The 23,444-nt window shown below is 38.7% G+C and overlaps 1 protein-coding gene across 4 annotated transcripts in view; it reads left to right on the forward strand.

The window, feature by feature from the left end:
- eva1c (eva-1 homolog C (C. elegans)) overlaps window positions 1–23,444 on the forward strand; it is a 98,893-nt gene that overhangs the window by 44,142 nt on the left and 31,307 nt on the right. For all 4 annotated transcript variants that reach the window (XM_052015345.1, XM_052015347.1, XM_052015344.1 and 1 more), the window contains exons 3-4: window positions 14,749–14,954; window positions 20,387–20,510. In XM_052015345.1, coding sequence (XP_051871305.1) covers window positions 14,749–14,954; window positions 20,387–20,510 — 330 coding nt within the window. The remainder of the gene's footprint in view (window positions 1–14,748; window positions 14,955–20,386; window positions 20,511–23,444) is intronic.

Here is a 23,444-nt window from a genome sequence, read left to right on the forward strand (position 1 = left end):
TCTCTGGTACTGTAATAATGTTATGCTAACCACTGCACTACCGTGCCTGCCCTTAGGAATAGTAAAGGGAAAAAATAACTGGTGAGAGTTGTCTATAGGCCACCAAATAATAATATTACAGTGGCACAGGCAATAAACCAAGAAATAGATGTAGCAAAGGATGTGGAGAGTCTACAGAGATATATAGTTAGGTTAAGTGAGTGGGCAAGGGTCAGGCAGATGGAGTACATTTGTGATCTCACTTTCCTCCAGAAAACATTCAAGTTACTGACAGGATTTGGGCCCACTCAGTCAGATTTGAAATAGATTTTGCCTGTGAATGATGTTCACAAATCTAGAACTTAATAAAAGGTGACCATAGTTATTTTGAAGAGAAATAAGGTAAGCCTTTGAAATACCAGGAGACAAAGTGAGAAAATAGAACTTAATTTTACAGTTGCTTTTTTAAGGGAAAATAACTAATATAGCTCAGCTCAAAAACCATATTAAGGCAACTTAATTTTATATTATCTCATCAAGATTTTAGCACATCATTATTTAAGTGACACTTCAACACAGTCCTGACTTAAGCTGACATTACACCTGCTGGTCCCTTCCATGCCAATTTACATCTGATTTTATAGCAGTGTGAAAGCACATCATTACTACAGAGCTGAGAGAAAATCATTATATAATTATTGTATAATTTTATACCTGCATTTTATGTTGTAAATTGATTACATACATTTAGGGTGCTATGATTACACCCTGATGTTGTGCTTTCACAGGGTTGGAAGGAGACGTAATTATAGCAGGGAAGTTTGAAGTTAGTTTCCAGAGTAATTGTGAGACAGGAAAACTTGGTGCAGAGGTATCCCTGGAGAGTGTCGTTGAACTGAAAGTCCTTGGGGGAAATACAAGTATATAGTTCCATGAAAGTAGCAACATAGAGAGACAGGGTGGTGAAGAAGGCATATGCATGCTTGTCTTCATCAGCTGAAGCACTGAGTATAAGAGTTGGGGCATCCTGTTAGAGTTGTACAAAACGTTAGTTAGACTGCATGTGGAGTACTATGTGCAGTTCTGTTCGCCGTAGTACAGGAAAGATGGGATTAAGCTACAGAAGGTGCAGAAAAGATTTCACAAGGACATTGCCTGCATTGGAGGGCTTGTTATATGGAGAGATTGGATAGCCTGGGTCTGTTTACCCTGGAGCAAAGAAGGCTAAGAGATAACATGATAAAGGTATATAAAATTATGAGAGGCATAAATAGGATAGATAGCTAGAGTCTGTTTCCCATGGTAGGGGTGTCTAAAACTAGAGGGCATAGGTTTAGGGTGAGGGGGAGGAGGTTTAAAAGAGATCTGAGGGGTAATTTTTTTCACACACATAGTAGTTGGTATCTGGACTGGGCTTCCAGAGGAGGTGGTAGAGGCAGGAACAGTAATAACAGTTAAGAGGCATCTGGCCATGTACTTGAATGAGCAAGGCAGAGAGGGATATGGAACTAATGTAGGCAAGTGCAATTAGCATAGATAGGTGTGATGGTCAGTATAGATATGGTGGGCCAAAGGGCCTGTTCCTAAGCCGTTCAATTCTATGACTCAATTACTCTAAAAGTATAAAAGCTTTGTAATTTTGCACCAACTTCTTTTGTGCTTTTCTCCATGAGAACGGAAACTTGTAATATGCATGATATATATTGAATATCTGAGTCTGTACAGACTTCCTGTCTGTGCCATTTGACTCCCTGCTGTCACACTTCCAGTGCCAGTGTTTCTTTTTCATTATAAATTCTTATATCCATATTTATAATAGAAAACTGTAAATCAGTCATGCTGTAACTGAATAATCTAGCTGCACAGTGCCCTGAGCAGAATATATGAACATTGTTCAAGAGTGCTTTTGAAAATGTTTAGAGAATTTCATTTTCTGTTCAAGTGAGTTCTGCTTTCAACTTTTTAAGCTAAATTTTCTCTTTTAGATACTTGGCATTTTGCAGGTTGGTTTCCAACTGGTTGAACTGATTCTATTGCCAGGTTTTTAAGCACTTTGTAAACAAATTTGCTACGTTTCAAAATCTGGTTTTATTTCTTTTTATTTTTCCTAAAATATTTGCCATTAAAACAGGATTTGACTATCACTGTTGCCTCAGGCTCTCCCTGACATGCTGTGTGTACATTCATGGCACAGCCACTTTAATGATATTTTGACTCCCTTCTATCTTCCCTAGCCACTGACTGTGCTGGAGGGTCACCTTGACTGATGTGTGTTCTCCCTTTTCTTGCTCTTTCACTTGCTAACAGATATTGATGCAGCTGTTGTCAGTTGCAATGGCCCCACCTGACCATTTACTATAATCTCAGCCACAAGTGCTGGGCATACTTGATGTTGCTCCCTAGTCCTTTCTTGGTCCCAGACCCTGTTCTACCCCTGCCTGTTCTTGATCTTCCAGTTTTTATTTTGTAAGTTAAATGGAGAAAAGGCAATGCAACAGAAGTCACATCCTGAATACAGAGACTCCAATGGTAGGATCATTTATGTAGCTATTTAGGTATCAGCAGAATAACAGTTTACACTATCCACAGCACAAAGTAGTTCAACATTATTGGTGATGGGAAATTTTGATGGTAAATTAAATGTAATATAAACATTTTCATCTGTGATCCTGACATAATTAACAATAAAATGGCTTCAAATTAGACCATGTGTTCTGAGAGAAAACTATGGTAGGAGATGCACAAGAATTTAAATGTAACCTCTTTTGGACTACACACACATAAACACACACACACACACACACACACACACACACACACACACACACACACACACACCCCTTAATGATTACAGTTGGGGGTAATTTACCCATGTTTGCTACCTTGCTGTGCCCTGCACACGCTCAAAGACTATGGGAATATTTTCGCATCACATGCCCTCTGTGAAAAGTCTGTTTAAATAATTTAAACAGGGTAGCACCATAAAATGAAGCAGGTTTTTTTTTGTGGCCAGCAGAAAGATAAAGAGGTTGCAAGGGGCTATGGACAAGCTAAGTGATTGGGCATGAAAGTGGCAGATGGCAAATTATATGCAGAAATATGAAAGAGATGAATATTGTTTAACAGATGATTATTTTACAGATGACTTAAATTCCTTCAGAGGGATTTGAATGCCATTACATATAGAAACACATATTATAAGGGCAGAAGTAGGCCATTTCTGTTACTAGGGCCTGCTCTACGAATCATCGACCATGGTTGATCATTCACTTCATTATTCTGTTCCCCCCTTCTCCCCATATCCTTTGATCCCTTTAGCTTTAAGAAATATATTTACCTCCTTCCTGAATATATTTAATGACTTGGCTTCCACTGTCTTCTGTGGTAGAAAATTCCACAGATTCACCACCTCGGTGGAGAAATTTCTTCTGATCTCCATTCCAAATGGCAAACCTCGTATTCTAAGGCAACGATACCTGGTTCTGGACTCTCCAGTCATGAGAAACAGCCTCCCTGTATCTAGTCTTTCTCATTCTTTTAGAATTTTATAGATTTTTATGAGATCCCCTCTCATTCTTCTGCAGTCCTGTGAACATAGACCTAACTAACTCAATATCTCCTCACACATTAGTACTGCCATCTTGGAATCAGTTTAGTAAACCTTCAATGCACTCCCTCCATGGTAAGAACATACTTCCTTAGATAAGAAGACCAAAACTGCACACACACTCCAGATAGAGTCGGACCAAAGGCCTTTGTGGTTACAACCAGACAGCCATCAAAACCTCTTGCAACAAAGGCCACATATCATTTGTCTTCCTAACTGCTTGCTGCGCTTGAGAGCTTGCTTTCAGTGACCAGTGTAAAAATGGCCAGGTCTCATTGCACTTTCTCTTTACCCAGTTTAACACCATACAAATAATAAACAATCATTCTGTTTTTAGAACCAAAGTGGATAACCTCAATTTATCCATGTTAAACTGCATCTGTTATGCATCTGTCCATTTACTCAACTAATCTAAATTATGTTGGAGCCTGTTTGCACAACTGTAAGAAGAATGCAGCTCAGCAATATTACATTTAGTTTCTTTATCCAAATCATTGATACATACTGTAAGTAGTGGGGCCCAAGCACTGATCATTGCAATGCCCAACTAGTCATCATATGCCATCTGGCAAAAGATCTGTTTGCTCTGTTTCCTGTCTGTTAACCAATTCTCAATCCATGTTGGTATTTTATCCTTATTCCATGTACTTTAATTTTGCACACTAACCATTCTGTGGGACCTTGTCAGAAGCCTTCTAAAAGTCCAAACATATCACACCTACTAGTTTTCCCTCATCTATTCTACTCAAGCCTGCTCTGCCATTCATAGTTGATCATCTAGATCCAATATGTGTTACACCTTTCTCCCCATGTTTCTTGATCCCTCTAGTCTGAAGAAAAATAAGCAAGGAAGACTTGCTGCACTAATAAATGGTTTTGGTTTGGCTACTCTGGAATAATGTGAAATAAAAACAGAAAATGTTGGAAGAACTCAGCAGGTCAAGCAGAATCTGCAGAGAAAGAATCAGAGTTAACATTTCAGGCCTATGACCTTTCATTAGTCCTGGAATATTGTATATAGTTTGTAAGGAATGATACACTTGCCTTAGAGTTGGTGGAACAAGGATTTAGCAGGTTGATGCCCACACTAAGATGGGGACAACATTTCAGTAAGTATTTCATTGCATGAGATTGCAAAGTGTACTATATATACCAATCTTTCATTTCCTTTTAATGAAAGGGATGCCCTGTGAGAAGAGATGGGGTAGAATAAACCTTTGTTCTCTTAAGTTCAAATGATTGGGTGGTGATCTCATATGAACACATGCTGAGATAGATCTCTTTCTACAACTAGAGATAACAATCTCAAGATAATATGTCAGCATTTATATTGTGATATGAATATTTTAAATATGAAAATAACAAATACAATTTCTTCACTCTATGGTTTGTGAATCTTCAAAAGGTTCTACCCTGGTGGAATGAGGATGTTTAGTCATTAAATATGTTCAAGATTGAGACTGCTAGATTTTTGGATACTTAGGCAATCAAAGGATATGGAAGTAGGACAAGAAAACAGTGTTGATGTAAATATGCAGACATGATTATTGAATGGCTGAACATGCTTGAGGAGCAAATAGGCTACTCTTTATGTTTGTATTTTCTTAAATTACAATTGAAGCAATACGTGTTGACTTAGCCAGAATGCAAGTCCTTTCTTATTCTTTCTTGAGTATGCTGACAACTGGAATCGGATTTCTTCAGTTTCAGAATTTGTATTGAATGCATGTGCAGCAACAAGTTCATAACTGGTTGCAACAAATGGGCCCTTGAATCAACAGTATATATAATATTGTTTGATTCATTTTATTTCAAACTAGAAGTAGTTTTCTACAGATACAATATCCAAAACTCGGCATCCTCGGGCTGAGACCATGTTGGATTTCAAATGTTCCCAGATTTTGGTAATGTAAATTCTTTTGTTTTATAAACTATTTTAAATCTTAAAAACATATTTTTCCTGTTATCATTTTCCAAAGTAGTTTAGGCACCTCAGGCCAGATCAGGTCATCTTGGAACATATGAACTAGACCAGCACACCACTCTAAATGATGCAGCAAAGTCAGAGAAATTTCAGCTTGCTTAACCTCCGTTAATTTTCAGGGAGCTGGACTTTTGGCTTCTGACCTGCATCATAATTCAATTAATGCTCTACTTCACGTCAGTGTAATAAAGCCCAGTTCTACTTAAAGAGCAAGATTTGTTTATGGATTTTCTCAGCCCGGTTTTACAACACCTACATTCTGAAATATTCAAACATCAAATTACATTTTTCCTAGCTCTATGATTAAATATCATTGTTATATTTAACTATGAAGTATGCTATAATAATGAGTTGAAAGGAAATCTTTGCAATTTACTAATTAAAAGAATTGTATGAAGATAATGTACAGAGAAAATTAAGCATGGGTTATTGACACCACAATTCAGGTCACTTGGCCTCAATATCTTGCTGTAGTGTGCATAAAAGTTCATTATTGCAATGCAACTAGCCATATTACAATGATGATAGATATATTCAGAGCGTGAAGTGTCAACATTTGTAAATAGCAGTGGTATTGTTCCTGGCTTTTGACCATGTCTCAGTAAATCTTGTGAAAGTAACCTAAGTCATATTGAATAATAGGGTCCTCGGAACTAATCCAGTTGCTGCCATTTTGGGAGTTGTCAGTAAGTATAAATTTATACAAGACTGATTATTGGCCATAAACCTTTTCTCATTCGGCAAGCACAGCATGAATGTCCATCTGACCCTCAAAAAATCCTTTTGTTAATGAATATACCAAAAACCTTCTCCTGAGCAACCTTTGAAAGGCTTTTCCACTCAGTACCTGGTACAAATGGGCTATGTCTGTCTAAAGAAGTGAATGAAATCCATCCAACATCTTGACAGATGTAAAGAAATGTGGGAAATTCTGTTAGCCAGTGGTGCTTGGGGCAGTGGGCTGTGACAAGATCTCAATGGGGAGTGGCAAACCATCCCACAGTGGTTGCAAGTTTACTCACCAGTGGAGGTTGATGCACATTCTGCATCCTGCTTCGTCTATGGTCCTCAGCCTGGGCTCTCGGTAGTTTTCCATGGTGACTGCACTTGCCTTGATCTGGTTTCTCCAATTTAGTGGTTGAGGGCAGTATTATACCAGTTGTCAGTGGGAATGCTGAATTTATTGATGTCTTCATTCAATTTGTTGCAAAGGTAAAAGTTATCATTATAATGATTTCTAATCTTCTGAGAGAAAACTATGATTGGTGTTGTGCTTGTAACTGAATTTGTATAGTAGGAAAATAAGATAAGATACCTTTATTTGTCACATGTACATCAAAACACACAGTGAAATACATCTTTTGCATAGAGTGTTCTGGGGGTAGCCCGCAAGTGTTGCCACACTTCCGGTGCCAACATAGCATCCGCACAACTTCCTAACCCAAATGTTTTCGGAATGTGGGAGAAAACCAGAGCACCCGGAGGAAACCCATGCAGTCATGGGGAGAACGTACAAACTCCTTACAGACAGTGGCTGGAATGGAACCCGGGTCTCTGGCTCTGTAATAGCATTACGCTAACCGCTACACTACTGTGCTTGCCACAATCCTTGTCTTTAAGAATAGAATAACACCAATAGATATGAATAATTGTATGGGTTGGCCAAGTAGGCATCTATCTAGATTCTGCTTTTTAATCCCAATGTCTTATTGTAATCTTCTATCAAGCACCAAGGTGATAGCTGTTTGTATTGCTTTGTAGTGTTAATATTACATTTAAGTACATTTAAGGGCGGCACGGTAGCGTAGCGGTCAGCACGACGCTATTACAGCGCCAGCGATCAGGGTTCGATTCCCGTTGCTGTCTGTAAGGAGTTTGTACATTCTCCCGTGTCTGCGTGGGTTTCCGCTGGGTGCTCTGGTTTCCTCCCACATGCTAAAGACGTATGGGTAAGTTAATTTGGGGTTTAAAATGGGCGGCATGGACTCGTTGGGCCGGAAGGGCCTGTTACCACGCTGTAAATAAAATTTTTTTAAAAATTTAAAAAGTATTTTTGATATTTATATTACTATATTGATGAGAATGGATAGATTATGCTGACATATTTAATACAGTTCCTTTCTGAAAAACTGACCTAAAACAATATCTTAGGTATTCTGTTCCAAGCAACATCTCAAATTTATAACAGCCAGAATTGGGGACAAAAATAACGGTTATATGAGATAAAATAGAAAAATCTATTTCTTAATTTACTCCATTGGAATGGCTTGAACTGAGGAAGTCAACCAAAAGGAATGCATAGTATAACACTTTCTAAGTTATATGCACAGCAATACATCACAGCAAATAAATATTTTGAGGTAGGGAAGATGTGTCTAAATAGATGTGAAATAGGAGATTTTTAAACCATCATTTTCAGACATCATTTTCAGGCTTAAAGTGTTCAGCCAACATTATGTAGTGTGATATTTTAATGCAGTCATTAAACCATTCAAAATCAGTTTTCAATTCCCTTTATATTTGTATTTCACAAGGTCCTAACCATTGTTAAGCAAAGTTATTCTTGCTAATTTCCCATTGCCCATTTTGGCATGTAAGACTGACTTAACAAAGTTGATTTTGACAGCTTTGTTGGTCACTCCAATAATCATGATCCTCTACTTATTGCGCTATTTCCACAGAACTAATCCAGTCATGCCATTTTGAGAGATCCTTCAAAAGAGTGATCCATGCATCAATCTGAAGCAGACAGAAATCTCATTGAAGTATTTAAATGGCAGGTCTAAAGCTGTCCATAAGTACTTAATGCTACTTACACTGGAAGAAATGAAATAGTGCATGGTTTTGGAACCTCTCTGATTTCTGGATGGTAGAGGCATGAAATAGCAAAAGTGAGAACAATACAGTATAAGTTTGCAGACAGAGCTCCTTCACGAGAGAGGAGTAACCAGCTTTTCAGCTGATAAGTTGCTTCCTCACAAGCTCAAATTAATCTCAATACATCTCTTTCAGTGAAGTATTTTTAACTTTTCAACATGACATGCTAGACACTTATTATTGTAGGCTGACAAACTGCAAACTAGACCATGAACAAATTAGTTATTTCTCATGGATTGATGAAATAATGAAAATATTTCCAACAAGAAAGTTTCTCATTGCCTTCCTTAGACATTTAATGAGATTACCAGTGCTGAGTATCCAATGTTTGGAGTTACCAGATCAGAAACTCAACTGAGCTAGCCACATAAATATTGCAGCTACAATGCAGGTTGGGTACCTTGTACCAGTGACTCAACTCCTAATACAATAAACATTTCCCACTGTCTACAAATCAGAAGTGGAACACTCTGCACTTGCAGGCATGAGTGTAGCTCCAACAATATTCAACAACCTCAACACCATCCAGGACAGGAAAACCTAGTTGATTGGCACCTCATCCTCCCCCTCTGAACATGTAGTTCCTTTATCACTAGTGCAGCATGACTGCATTGTACACTATCAACAAAATACTCTGCCGTTATTTGCCTTGGCTACTCTGATAGCATTTCTAATATCCTTTGATTTCTAACCCTGAGAAGGATAAGCGCAACAGTTACATGGGAATCCCAACAACTGCAATTTCTCTTTTAAGTTGGACACCATGCTGACTTAGAAACATATCACCATTCGTTCATTGTCACTAGCTTTAATTGTGCATCTTTCCAATCCAGCAGTATTTCAGGAGTACCTCCACCAGAATGACAGAATAAGTCCAAGGGCAATTAGGGATGGTCAATAAATGCTGGTTTTGCCAACAATAAAAAACGTCTTGCAAAATATTTTTTTTAAAAACCTCTATCGAACAATATTTTCGGCCTTGTGTTAGTCCATAGTGTTTTGCTTGTGTCCTTTTTCTCCATTTTTGTGTTCTTACAAGCTGTTTGCCAAGTGGCTTATCCTCAGACAAGGGGAGGTATGATGCACTAGGACCCCAAACCTGAGAAGGTACCAACTGTTGAAAGAAACATCAGTTGAGTTTTTACTGGTCTGTTTATTATCAAAACCATTGGCTAAATATTGCCTTTCAATCTTCCTAAATATTACTTCTGCTGTTACCAGTTACAGAACACCTTTTAGCAACAGAAATTTGATTGTGTTTTAAGGAGTGTATACCCAAGGTACTGATTTTATCCTATACATGATGCTGAAGTTGCAATCTTTCTTCTTATCAACCATCTCAAACATGTTCCGCTTATTTTAATCAATGTGCGTTTTGTCATTTGCCTTGTTATTCCATACTACATGTACATCAAGTAGCACAGCAGGCAGATGCTTTTTTCAGATATCTCCTGCCTTAACTTTCTTTGATCATGATCTATTGTAATATAATTTATGCTTCAATAATTATGTACTTCTAGTGGTAACAGACAGACCAGAACTGTTTGTTTGGGCCTGTGCAATACTCATGATTATCATCAGCCATAGTTTGCTTAACTTTGTGGAACTAGAAATATCAGGTTTTCATTATGTTCTGGTTTTATCAGTATATTATTTTTGTGTGGAGATACATAATCACGAAAGAGCAGCACAGTAGAGCAATGGAACATTTTTTTTTAAAGGAGGCCATAGTGGAAAAAGCAGGAGACTCTTATCTGAAACGAAATACCACAGATTCCTGATGCATGATGAGAGCATTCTAAATGGAGCTAGTAAATATATCTATTAACCAACATATAAAGTTTTAATCCTTGAGAGAAGTTTCAAAATTATCATCATCAGTTACATTTTGGGCTTCATAAAGGTATTCAGCTGGAACTTAATAATTGCCATCTGTAATTGATGTAATAATTATTTGAGGAATCTGTTATTTTCTATTTTTTTTCATTTTGCCTTTTGCAGTTTGCTTTTTCCAAATGTATGATAGCTTGGTACTTAAGGGTGAGCAAATGAGGAAAGGTGGCCATCCAATGGTTGACCAGACAGGAATTGCCAGGCGGAAATTATTAGTTTGAGATTATTTTATGTGTTTTGTTCCATGAGAGATTTGCAGAATCCTTCCATCATATTTAGAGTTTATCTGTAGTAAATTTGGGTGAAAGTATTGTGCAAAGTCCAGAAAGGTCACTGGTATTATTCTAGAAGTCCACACCAACTTCAGCAGAAGAGCTCCAGAAGCTCCAGAAAATAAACGCCAAGTGTGCCATTTTGAATGTAACATGAGAAATAAAGGACAATAATAATTTATTTTTAGATATACTAAGAAGGAAGGAAAATTAAGGGATGGTTAAAGGCTACTGAAACTGGGATTAGGTGAACCTATCACAACAGGTGATACAAAGGCTACAAAATATGCTCTTTGTGTCAGTTTTTAACTGGAAAGACTACTCGGAGGTGATGCAGAGGGAAACTGAAAGACTATTTATGTAGCTACCAGCATGATTACTGAACAGCTGTGAGGTAGATAAATCTCGAAAACAAGTCAAGATGCATCTGAGAATCCTTAGAGAACTAAGAGAGGAAATCGCAGGACATAGATCTTCCAGAAATCAGTGAATATTGGAGAGGAGCCTGGAAACTGAGGAAAGACAGATGTTACTCCTATTTTTAAAAATTGCAGCAAAAATGACCCAATAACCTGAAATGATTAATTTAATATTGATTGCAGAGAAAATTATAGAAAACATTTAAATATACAGTTACAGAGAATTTGGATAGAAAAATATAATGAAAGATAATCAATAGGCATTCCTGCAAAATCTTGGCAGTGTTATTTATTGGATATCTTTGAAGGTGAGGGGAAGGAACTATATGCTGGATGTCGTGCACTTTGGCTTCCATAACACAATCATCCCATCCAAGCTCATCATCAAGCTTCAAAACCTGGGCCTCTCTGTCTCCCTCTGCAACTGGATACTCGACTTCCTCATCGGCAGACCTCAATCAGTGAGGATTGGTAACAACATCTCCTCCTCACTGACTATCAACACAGGTGCACCTCAAGGCTGTGTGCTTAATCCCTGCTCTACTCTCTATACACACATGACTGTGTGGCTAAACACAGCTCCAATGCCATATACAAATTCACCGACAATACCACTGTTGTTGGATGAATGATAGGTGGTGACGAGTCAGCTTACCAGAGCAAGATAGGACACCTGGTTGAGTGGTGCTGCAACAACAACCTTTGGCCCAACGTCAGTAAAACTGAAGAGCTGATTGTTGACTTCAGGAAGGGGAAGGAGGGTGAACATGCACCAGTCCATTGGAGGATCAGGGGGTGGAGAGGGTCAGCAGTTTTAAATTCCTGTGTGTTAACATATCGGATGACCTGTCCTGGGCTCAGCACATAGATGCAATCACAAGTAAGGCACACCAATGTCTTTACTTTCCTAGGAGGTTAAGAAGGTTCAGCTAGTCACCAAGCACTCTAACAAACTTCTACAGATGTACTGTTGAAAGTATCCTGATCTGGTACGGCAATTTGAATGCACAGGAATGTAAGAAGCTGCAGAGAGTAGTGAACTCAGCCCAATATGTCACAGGCACATCCCACCCCGCCATCAGTAGGATCTACAGGAGGTGCTGCCTCAAGAAAGCAACATTCATCATCAAAAATCCCCACTCTCTGGGCTAATTTGGAGCTAGAATTCACAAGTATGTAGATTAAAATACAAACTTTTTAAGATAGAAAACTGCAAAGCATCAATAACTGAAAGATTTGAATCTCCTTGGAAATTTGGCAGAGAACAGCTGTGCGATGTGAGGCAGATAAATCTCAGGAACCAGACAAGATGTATTAGAGAATTCTTAGAAAACTAAGAAATTCAATATATAGAAAGGAAAAGAGCTTCAGATGGGAACAAATTATGCAGGTAGGAACTGTTAGTTAAAAGAAAGCAATGAGCATAGAAAACAAAAGAAATCTCTTAGTCCTAACTAACAAAACAAGTATTAGAATTTTTTTAGCTACTCACCATTGAACAAAAATTCTCTGTCTTGGTTGAGGCAGGCACATTAGCAATGTTTAAAAGCTATTTGGAAAAGTACGTGGATAGGAGAGGTTTAGAGGGCTATGGGCCAAACGCAGGCAGATGGGACTAGCTTGCTGGGCAACACAACTTGTTGGATGAGTTGGGCTGAAGGACCTGTTTCCATGCTGTAAGACTCTATGACTCTAGAACAGTAAGGTGATTCTCACACTTTACAAATCTTCTGTAACACTGACACTTTATAAAGCATTGGTATGACCACACAAAGATCACATGCAAATTACATGACTTCTGGTCACCATAGTACAAAATAGATTTTGCAACAATTGAAAGGATACAGAGAAGAATTACTAGAATAATTGGAGCAAATGGATAATGACAAGAAATTATATCAATTGTCCTGTTCTCATGGGAAGAGTGAAGATTGATTGATAATGAGATAGTTTTAGGATTTCAGTGGGATTGGATAAAGTGTTCCAACTTGTCCAGAACATTAAGACCCAAAGACACATCTGTGTGAAGGGGGTTAAATTCAACTTTTTCTGTGAAAATTTTGGAGGGGTGGGGTGGGGGAGGAGAGAAATAAGTGATAAATAGTGATAATGCTGTTTCCCCTTTCTCAGGAAACAATCCAATTTTCTCTCATTTTTTCACACAATCAAAGTCCCTTATCCCTAGCATTATTCAGGTAAGTTTCTTCAGAGGTCCCTGTTTGTGCACCCTTAGTTCTCTGTCTTTCTGGTACATTTTAAAATGACACCTTTTAATTGGTATTGCCTCTCTTTATCTTTCCAAAGCTTTAATAGTTTTGCAAAGATTACCAGTAATAATGGTAAGAAAATGGACCTTACTAGCTTTGCTAAGAGTATAAGAAGAGAAGTCTTGCTTCAATTATATAGGTCCCTGGTGAAACTGCACTTGGAATATTGTGCACAGATTTGGTCTCCCAACCGAGTAAGAATATGCTTGTGATAAAGAGAGTTCACCAAATGTTCACCAGCTTGATTCCTGAAATGGTGAGTTCGTAATGTGAGGAAGGATTAAGCACATTAAGTGTATACTTCCTGGACTTTACAAGAATGAGAGGTGATCTCATTGAAACGTATAAAAATCTTACAGGGCTTGACAGAGCAAATAGGTAAATTATATTGGTAAATTGGTTTATTATTGTCACATGCATGGATGGCATGCAAAACCTTGTCTTGCGTGCCAGCCATACAGATCATTTCATCACATCGGTGCGTTGAGGTAGTACAAGGCAACATAACAGAATGCAGAATAAAGTGTTACAGTTATGGAGAAAGTGCAGTGCAGGCAGACAATAAGGTGCAAGGCCATAACGAAGCAGATTGTGAGGTCAAGAGTCAAAATACAGTAGAGTTGATGTTTATCCTGACTGTACTGTCTGGAACCAGGGATCACAGTCTCAAAATTAAGAGACTTCCTTTCAGGGCAAAGATGAGAAGAAATTTCTTCACCAGCATGATGGCGAATTTTCCAAATTCTCTACCCAAGATGGTCATGGGGGTTCAGTTGTTGAGTATATTCAAGGCAAAAATCAACAACATTTTAAATACTAAGGGAACCAAGGGATATGGGTTTAGTGCACGAAAGTGGACATGCCATGAACTTACTGAAAGATGAAGATGGTGTGAGGTCCATTTCTTATGCTTTTATTGAGAGTGTTGATTTAATATTGGTATGTAGTGAGTCAGGTGTACAATGCCCACTAGTATTGCTTTTTGTCATGTTGCAGTAAAAGTTTTTTGTAGATAGATGGAAATTGTTTGAGTTACTATTATTCTCAGGACTTAATACCAGTTCGACACTTTGTTTTACCTTTTAATGATTACCAAGAATTCATGGTAATCAATGAACATCTGGCTTTTAGTTCTGGGGCTAAGTTTAAGACTTGATTTTGTGGTGATAAAGTTAGCAAATGGATGACAATGAAACGAAAGAAAAGATGAACTGTAAATGAGCACCTCAGTATCTGTTTGCCTTACCGTCACTCTGTCAGTCAAATTATTACTGACCAAATTTTGTTAATGTAATACTACCTAGCTGTATATGATAAACTAATTGCCTTCCTATTATATGGTCTGTCTATTGATGTTGCAATTATTGCATTACACTGAGGTTTAGATTTCTAATCTCACCTAAAATACATTTTTTAAAGTACTCAATACTGTCCTTTCTATCCCCCATAGATTACTTATCTAAAGTTTTACGTAGCCATACAGAGCAAGCTTGTGATGGCAGCCGCCTAAAGCTACGCTGTCCTCGAGATACAACAATAAGTATACAGTCAGCATTTTATGGACGCAAGGTGCCAAGTTCCCTTTTGTGTCCAAGCTTAAATCCTGGAAACACTGTAGAAGAAAATTTAAACTGCACAGCACCAACCACTTTACAGGTAGGACAAGAAATTACTGGATATGTGTTACTACTCTAACAATGTTACACAACAAATAGAGGAACAAATGTATTTACACAGGTTTATGTTAAAATTATGTTTTAGGTGGCACTTTTTGAATCGTTTCTGTATTAGATAGATGTCCACAAGAATCAGTGAGCTTTTTACAGTGGATTGCACTGTTTGGCCATAGACCACCCTATTTGAGATTCAGGGTTAGAAATTCTTCTTCTTGTAAAAGCAAACATTGAAGCAGCATCAGAGAGTCATGACCTCAGTGGAACAATATTCCAGCACAGATGAAGTACAATGTATTGTTTATGTTAGAATCATGGATCCTGGGCTTTATTTGCATGATCGCATGTAAAATGCATATCAGGACCAAAGTCACATGACAAGTTCAATTTTTATTCATAATGTCCCATGGTGGTGGGAGCTTTTAACCAGTGAGGCTAGTTTGGAGGCAGATTTGCCCTCAGGTGGCAGGTGGGTTATGAGGATAAGCACCATGTGCCTCTAATACCTCCCAGATGATTCTGAGGCCATCCAAATTGAAGGTAAATGATATTGGAGGTGAGCACCCAGGGGAAAATTGCAGTGGTCTCGATCACCCTGGATAGCAAAGAAGTGACTTGCCTTCAACATGGATGGCTTCAGAATCATCTGGGAGGAAAAAAGTCATGAGTTTACACCCGGACTCCCTGAAAGTGGCCTGGGTTGCAATGAGCCCTTTAAGTAATGTGGAACCATGCCTATTCCTACAATTGAGGCCTGGCAATTTATGAATTGTGCATTCATGGTAGAAAATCACAAGAGTGGTGTTAGTGGTCTCCACATGTCAATTGATGTCACTGCACAAATCCAGTGAGTTCCACTTGTGAATCCTTCATGCATATGGAGAATGGCACCACAGCTTTCTGAAGTATACTGTCCACACTCATTTGGGTTTTAGATACAGTTCTGTCAATGTTCAATCCTGTAGAAATTCAAGGCTGCATTTTCCAGTGCTTGGTCTGCATTATTTCTATTATACCAATTTTGCCAGCATATTTTGCACATAATAATTGTCTGACATCATACACTTCTAAAAGTTAATCATTCTATTCTAATAACTCAAAATAATAGGTAAAAAACAAAAACTGTGGGAAAATCTCATTCAGGTGGAAAAAGCAACAGAAGTAAAACTTTGGGTTCATGATTTTTCATTTGAACACAGAAAAGTGTTTTCAGTTTTCCAGCATTTGCACTTTCTGATTCAGGATAAGAATACTCATGCTTGAAACTTTCTAATCTATATGTATATCCAATTTGAAAATCAGAAATAGGATGTAATTTATCAGATGTGTTGTTGTAAATTTGCATTATTGATTGGATGACAGCCTGTTTATAGTGTCCAATTCATCTCCAAAGCAACTTACTTGCAGTATAGATTCACAAGGAGGAAGGCATTTAGTTAAGATGTTTAGCTGAAAATGAGATGGTTAATAAGTGATTCAATAAAGAAATTAAAGATTATGATAGGTTAAGGTTAAATAAAAACAGCAAAGTACATTGCACCACACAAATTCAAGGCTTGAACTTCATGACAGTTGCAAAAATTATAGAGGCCATGCTGAGCAAGAATTAACCAGGAAGGTAAAGAGATGGGATTGGGCACTCATAATCTCTTGCACACACTGTCCTTTATTTTGGCCTGCAATTTTCTGGTCTTGCACAGGCCTGCCAGCATTTCATAACATGAGTTCCATTAAGTTTTATAACTCCTACCTGATTGCAGAAATCGTGAACTTACTGTCAGACCAATGCTAAGTGTTTCCTGGTTGTACTGTCTTTAATTCTGAATGAGCTGCCAGAAATAGTGGCAATATTTAAGAGCCATCTAGATAATTACATGGGTAGGAGAGGTTTAGAGGGCTATGGGCCAAAAGTGGACAGATGGGATTAGCTCGTTGGGTAACACAGTTGGCATGGACAAGTTGGGCTAAAGGGCCTGTTTCCATGCTGTATGACTCTATGACCCTATGACACTATTTAAAAAGGTTTTAAGTGCTTTAGACGCCTGTGTTTCTCCATTTCCAAATTATTTATTTATTCAGGAAAATTTCTGTGTTTCTAAACATAGAAACATTGGAAAAGTTTGACAGATGGAAAAGCTAGGACAGGATTTTACTTTCAATCAAAGGCTTACAGAGGAATTTCATGGGCGAGGCTTTTTCTTACCACACTCATAATGCATGTTCCTGGCCCTGCCACTACTCAAGGTCGATTCTGGGATTGCCTGGACAAACAAGTGTAGCTTAATAAATTTGACTGGCAGACTGGTGCAGCTGGTAGAGCTGCTGCCTCACAGTGGGTTCAAACCTGACCTCCATTTCTTTGCAATTTCTTCCTGTGACCACGAGGAGTTCCTCTGGATGCTTTGGTTTCCTCCCATATTCCAATCTTGTGCAAGTTGGTAGGTTAACTGGCCACTGTAAATTGCCCCTAGGGTGTTGGTGAATCATAGAATCTGAGGGGGGGAGGGGCACAGGGGGAGTTGATGGGAATGGAGAAATGGGGTTAGTGTAAAAGGGTACCTAATGGTTGGCATGGACAGGGAGGGCAGAAGGGTCTGTTTCCATGACTCCATGACCATGATAATTTCACAAGATCACAAGACAAAGGAGCAGAAGTAGGCCACTTGGCCCATCAAGTCTGCTCCGCTACCTCACCATGAGCTAAACTATTCCCATCTAGCCCCAATTTCCAACCTTTTCCCCATATCCCTTGATACCTTGACTAATTGGATACCTATCAATCTCCTCCTTTAAACACCCCCAATGATCGGGCCTCCACAGCTGTATGTGGCAACGAATTCCACAAATCCACAACCCTCTGGCTAAAGAAATTTCTTCTCATTTCTGTTCTAAATGGGTACCCTCTAATTCTAAGACTGTGCCCTCTAGTCTTGGACTCACCAACCAAGAAAAAAAACATCTACTCTGTCCAGTTCTTTCAACATTCAAAATGTTTCTATGAGGTCCCCTCTCATTCTTCTATACTCCAGTGAGTACAGTCCAAGAGCTGACAAACGCTCCTCGTATGTTAGCCTTTTCATCCCGGGAATCATCCTCGTAAATCTTTTCTGAACCCTCTCCAACATCTGTACATCCTTCCCAAGGTAAGGAGCCCAAAACTGCACACAGTATTCCAAATGAGGTCTCACCAGTGCCCCATAGAGCCTCATCAACACTTCCTTACTTCTATACGTTATACCTCTCGAAATGAATGCCAACATAGCATTTGCTTTTCTTACTGCCAATCCAACCTGGTAGTTAACCTTTAGGGTATCCTGCACGAGGACCCCCAAGTCCCTTTGCACATCTGTACTTTGAATTTTCTCCCCATCTAAATAATAACCTTCCCGCTTATTTCTTCTTCCAAAGTGTACAACTGCAAATTTCTCAACATTGAATTTCATCTGCCATTTCTTTGCCCATGATCCTAAACTATCTAAGTCTCTCTGCAACCTAAGTCTCTCACTTTCAGGAAAGTGGAGAAAACAAAGTACAGGTCATTATTCATTTCCAAAATATGAACACTGCATCTATTTATTACTCATCCATAATTGTCCTTGAGGAGGTGATGGTGAGCCACCTTCTTGAACAACTGCAGTTTTACACTGAAGAGTAGGGGATTCAGTCATGATAAAGAGACAGTGACAAATTTCAGAGATCGGATAGTGTGTGCTTTAGAGAGTAACCTCCAAGTAATGGCATTCCCATGTGGCTGCTGCCCATGTCCTTCCAAGTTGTGGAAGTCTCCAGTTTGGGAGGTGTTGTTGAAGAAGCCTTGGTAAGTTCCTGCACTTTGTGTATATATAACCTCTGCATTGGGGTGGAGTGGTGGGCAGCAAAGCGACACAGCAGTTAGTGCTGCTGCCTCACAGTTCCACGATCTTGGGTTCCATCCTGACCTTGAGGACAGTCTGTGCAGAGTGTGTATGTTGATGGGGATGTGAGAGAGAGAATGATTTACAGGGGTGTAGAGAGAGAGGGAGGGAGGGAGGGAGGGAGGGAGGGAGGGAGGGAGGGAGGGAGGGAGGGAGGGAGGGAGGGAGGGAGAGAGAGAGAGAGAGAGAGAGAGAGAGAGGGAGAGAGAGAGAGTGACAGAGAGAGAGAGAGAGCGAGTGAGAGAGAGAGAGAGAGAGAGAGAGAGAGAGAGAGAGAGAGAGAGAGAGAGATTAATGGAATTCACCCCTGGGAGCCAGCATGAACCCAATGGGTGAAAGGCCTCCTTCGTTGTATTAAGCATAAGATAAATATTTGAAGGAGTTGTTGGGGGTGCCTAACAATTGAACTGCTTTGTACTAGGTCAGGGTCTCACATACATACAAAATGATCACCTCTCAATCACAACCAGATTCATATACACTTATATTCTTTATTTTCTTGATTAAAAATAATGACCTTTGTTTACCTCAGTGAAAATGATGTATATCTTGCCCCACATATAGTCTAGCATGCTTTATCTATGGTCAGATGTGGATAAATTAAAGTATCAGTGGAAGTAAGACAGAAATTTAAATACAATTAACCTTGTATTGCCAGGAATTGAAGAGAGCAGGAATTGGCAAGATGAAGGAGAAAAATTAAACTTGGATCAGAAGCTGTTGGCCTCAAAGGAGCTGGTGCCTGCAGTGCAAAACCATTCAGGGTTAGGTAGTAGGAAGACGTTAGATTTTGTTTGTCACATCGAGGAGAGTGGTTGTGTGCTAATAAAGCCAAGTGCATTAAGGTCGGGCGAGGAAGCTATAAATTTGTAGAGTGAATGCAAATGGGGTTACTTTGGACTGATTGGTGGGGCGAATATAGATAATATTTGGGGTCGAACTATTCATATTCATGGAGAAAAAGAAGATTTAGGATGAGAAAAATAGAGCCGAGTGGATCAGGACCTAGTCATGTGCAGGGATAATTTCAAAATAGAGACCAAAAATAAAAGTACAATTACTTAATAAAAAAGAAATAATGGATGATGTATGTAAACATTTAGGGTAAAGTGGCTCAAAGCATCATGAGATTAGCATGAACCAATTAATGACATTACAGGAACATTTTGTATCTGAACTTGCTGAATGAATTGGATTGCCAGCAGCACATCAATTCTAATTCTAGGTCTAATTATTGAAAGACTGCTCACAGTCAAGGTGATGTTTAATTATCTTAATTATTGTTGCCAAAATAGAACCATGAGTTCATTACATAATTTTTGCCTGATTATGCTAAGATTTTGAGACTATTACTCTGTTTATTATAACAAAGTACTTAATGTTCCTTTATTGTGAAAACTAGTTAGCTCATATATTCAATCTGAAAATAGTGCATGGGTCTGTACTTGTAGATAATACCTTTTATTCCTGAAACATGTCTTCTTACTTTCATTGTTGCCAGAAAATACTGGATGAATGCCAGGACCAACAATCTTGCCAGCTCCCAGTCAATAGAAAAGTTTTTGGACTTGACCCTTGTCCAGGCACCAGCAAATACCTCCTTGTCTCCTATAAATGCAAGCCCAGTAAGTAATACTTGCACAGTTTAATGAACGTACATTTTCTCATTAAGCCTTGCAGTTCACATTTGAGAGTGAAAAGTGAAAATTATATTATTAGAGAAATGTGTTTTGCATGTGATAGTAATAATTAAAGCTTGTATTATTGAAAGTTAATTTGTAGTTATCTGTTTATTTTGACTTTGTCTTCCGAACAATTCCCTAATTCAGATTTTAAAAATATTAGTACCTATCAGTCAATGTAATGGTTTCTATTTTAATTTGTTCTTTTAATTTCATCATATCTTTTTCCACATTGATGACAACAGGGTTAATTTATTGATTGATCACCCCCCTGGGATTTCTAGCCAAGGATAAGCACGACTTGAACATGTTGCACTCCAGTTTAATAGCCCTACATGTGACAGTGTTCCAACTGGCAATTTATTCAATTGATCTGTTCTAGATGAGAAGGTGAAATGTTTGTGTGATAATATTCTTGACACCAGAAATTAGTGACAACTATCAACAGCTTGCAGGGGTAGTAGTTCAAATATAGAGAGCCTGGATAGTCAACATCAGTTTTATATTTCATCATGTTCCAAATGTGGTATGGCCTTCAACCCACTGCATTAATGAAACAAATCTTTTTCCTGCCTGAATGACTTAAAGTGGGAATTGTTAATGCCTAGACAAGGAACACATTTCTACTTTAGTCATATTTTGTTGGCATAGGGACTTTTTATTACAAATTTATATTCCATTAAGATAATGTCACACACTCACAGTTAACTCAAAGACAGAATTTCAGACAACATAGTTACATCCTTGCCCATATGTAGTAGAATCTTGGTTTTGGAACACAAAACACAAGCTTTGTTCTTCATTAACTTCTTTACAATAAACCTGGGAGTGGAGTTAGGAGTGGAGCAGTTTTACGCAGTAGTCTTTAAGTCCTTTCTCATAAACCCCTTGCATAAGTCTCACCTTGCTTAAGTGCATCCCAGAGTTGATTATGGCTTAATTAAATCCAGATTAAGGCTCTGTCTATCCCAAAACAACAGCCTCAGAGATCACCCCTCTGTAGTATGAAAGGCCATGGCTATCAGATGACCGTGACAACACTACTGACCCCCATGGTCAGATGATAGCATTGCCCACTCGGTCGGAAGTGATACCAATGTCAATCAAAGGTTTGGCTCTGCCCCACCCATCAAAAGCACACCTAAGGATTGGCTTTGTAACACACCTTTGTTCTTGACCCTGAATCATTGGCTTGTTTGAATTATCTGAGCGGGCTCCACCCAGCTCTCCAGCCTTATAAAAGATGGTACACATGGGTAGCTCTTCCTCTTTGCTGATTGCTGCTGGGGTCGAGACCACACCAAGGGACCACTGGTAAGAGGGTGCACTTCCCCAGGGGTCTAGGGGCATCTTAAGTAGATTCCCAGTAGCGTAGAGCCGTTGCTCCTCCAGATTCTGGAGGTTCAGGCAATGTATTGTTTATTCCTTGATCATTTGTACCAGTTCGTTGTGTGTGTGTATGCACTTCACCCCCGTTGCGACTCCCCTCACGTTGCGCGATTACCCAAGTGCAAGTGTGCATCCATTCCTTTTCATTCTGTTCCCGTGTCTGTCTTTGTAAATAAATTCTCCTTTTCAAAATACAAGGCTACGTGTCCAGATACCTCTACTTTTGAGACCTGAAAGAACCTTTCTCATAACACCCTCATGGTGCTGTTGTAAGTAATCCAGTGACTTCTCTGAATGAAATATCTAAATGCCAGTATTTTTCTATTGGCTCATGGCCATTAAGAACAGGTTTGACCAAATTCCCAGAAAGGCAAAACAAAAGTGTACAATCTATGTGGTCATTTCTGCATCTGAGGGGTATGTCTGCAGTGTAATAATCCACTGTATTTTTCACTGATTAACAGTGCGAAGAGACAATCACATAGGCATGTTTCGGAGCCAGCTGCACAGTAGTTTGTGCACAGCTGGAATACTATGTAGTGTTCTGGTCACCAGAGGAAGTGTGTAATAGTACTAAATAGAATGCAAAAGAATGAGTTGCATGAACTCTTTCTGTGCCATAGATTTCTGTCATTCTATAATTCTATGATCAGCAATTGTAAGACTATAGGAGAACATTCATGCAGGTCTCTGGCCATACTGCATTGCACAGCTGTATGCATCTAAAATTTATGAGAACAACTCCTTGGTAAGTTAAAAATGAAAATAAGTCCGAATGCTTGCCTGGGACTGTGATGGGTCATTGGCATGGAGAGAACATCCTTGGAACTGGAATTGGAATGAGTGGATCTGCAGCTTGCAATGAGTCACCACGCTCCAGTGAAAAATGGAGAAGGATTTTACCAAAGTCAAAAATCCTGGCATATAAATAACTGGCATGTGCATTACAACTCTTAGTTCCAATCCTTTCGGTTTTGTGTGATGTCAGTAATCCAGATTTTCTTTCTCTGTCTAGTTCCATGCATCAGCAGCCATTTTTATGTGTTCTATGTGAATGGCATTCTATAGAATGTCTCTTATTCCTTTCTGTTATGTAGAGGGTAATTGCACTAAACACAGCTGTGCCACCACAATGTTGCAGAGTGTAAATGTCTGAAGACACTGTTTACAAGATTTCAATAGTAGGAATAATTTCCCTTTTAACCTCTACCAAAGTTACAAGAGAAGTCGAGCTATTTTCCAGTTCATTGTTTCTTTGTAACAAGACACAAGAGTGAAGAAAATATTTCATCAATTTAACCATTAATGAAATCTACCCTTTTTAGATCTTGGATGAGAGACAATTAACATTGAAAGACATAACTTAAAAAATTATTGTTTTAAAAAAAGTGTTTTTTTAAATCTCTTGGCTCTTGCCAATTATTAGCATTTGTGAGGATGTAACCAGCACCTTATAGTGCAACAAGATGGATGAGTAATCGCATGATG

The sequence above is a fragment of the Pristis pectinata genome, chromosome 4, assembly GCF_009764475.1.
Source record: "Pristis pectinata isolate sPriPec2 chromosome 4, sPriPec2.1.pri, whole genome shotgun sequence".
Taxonomy (NCBI): domain Eukaryota; kingdom Metazoa; phylum Chordata; class Chondrichthyes; order Rhinopristiformes; family Pristidae; genus Pristis; species Pristis pectinata.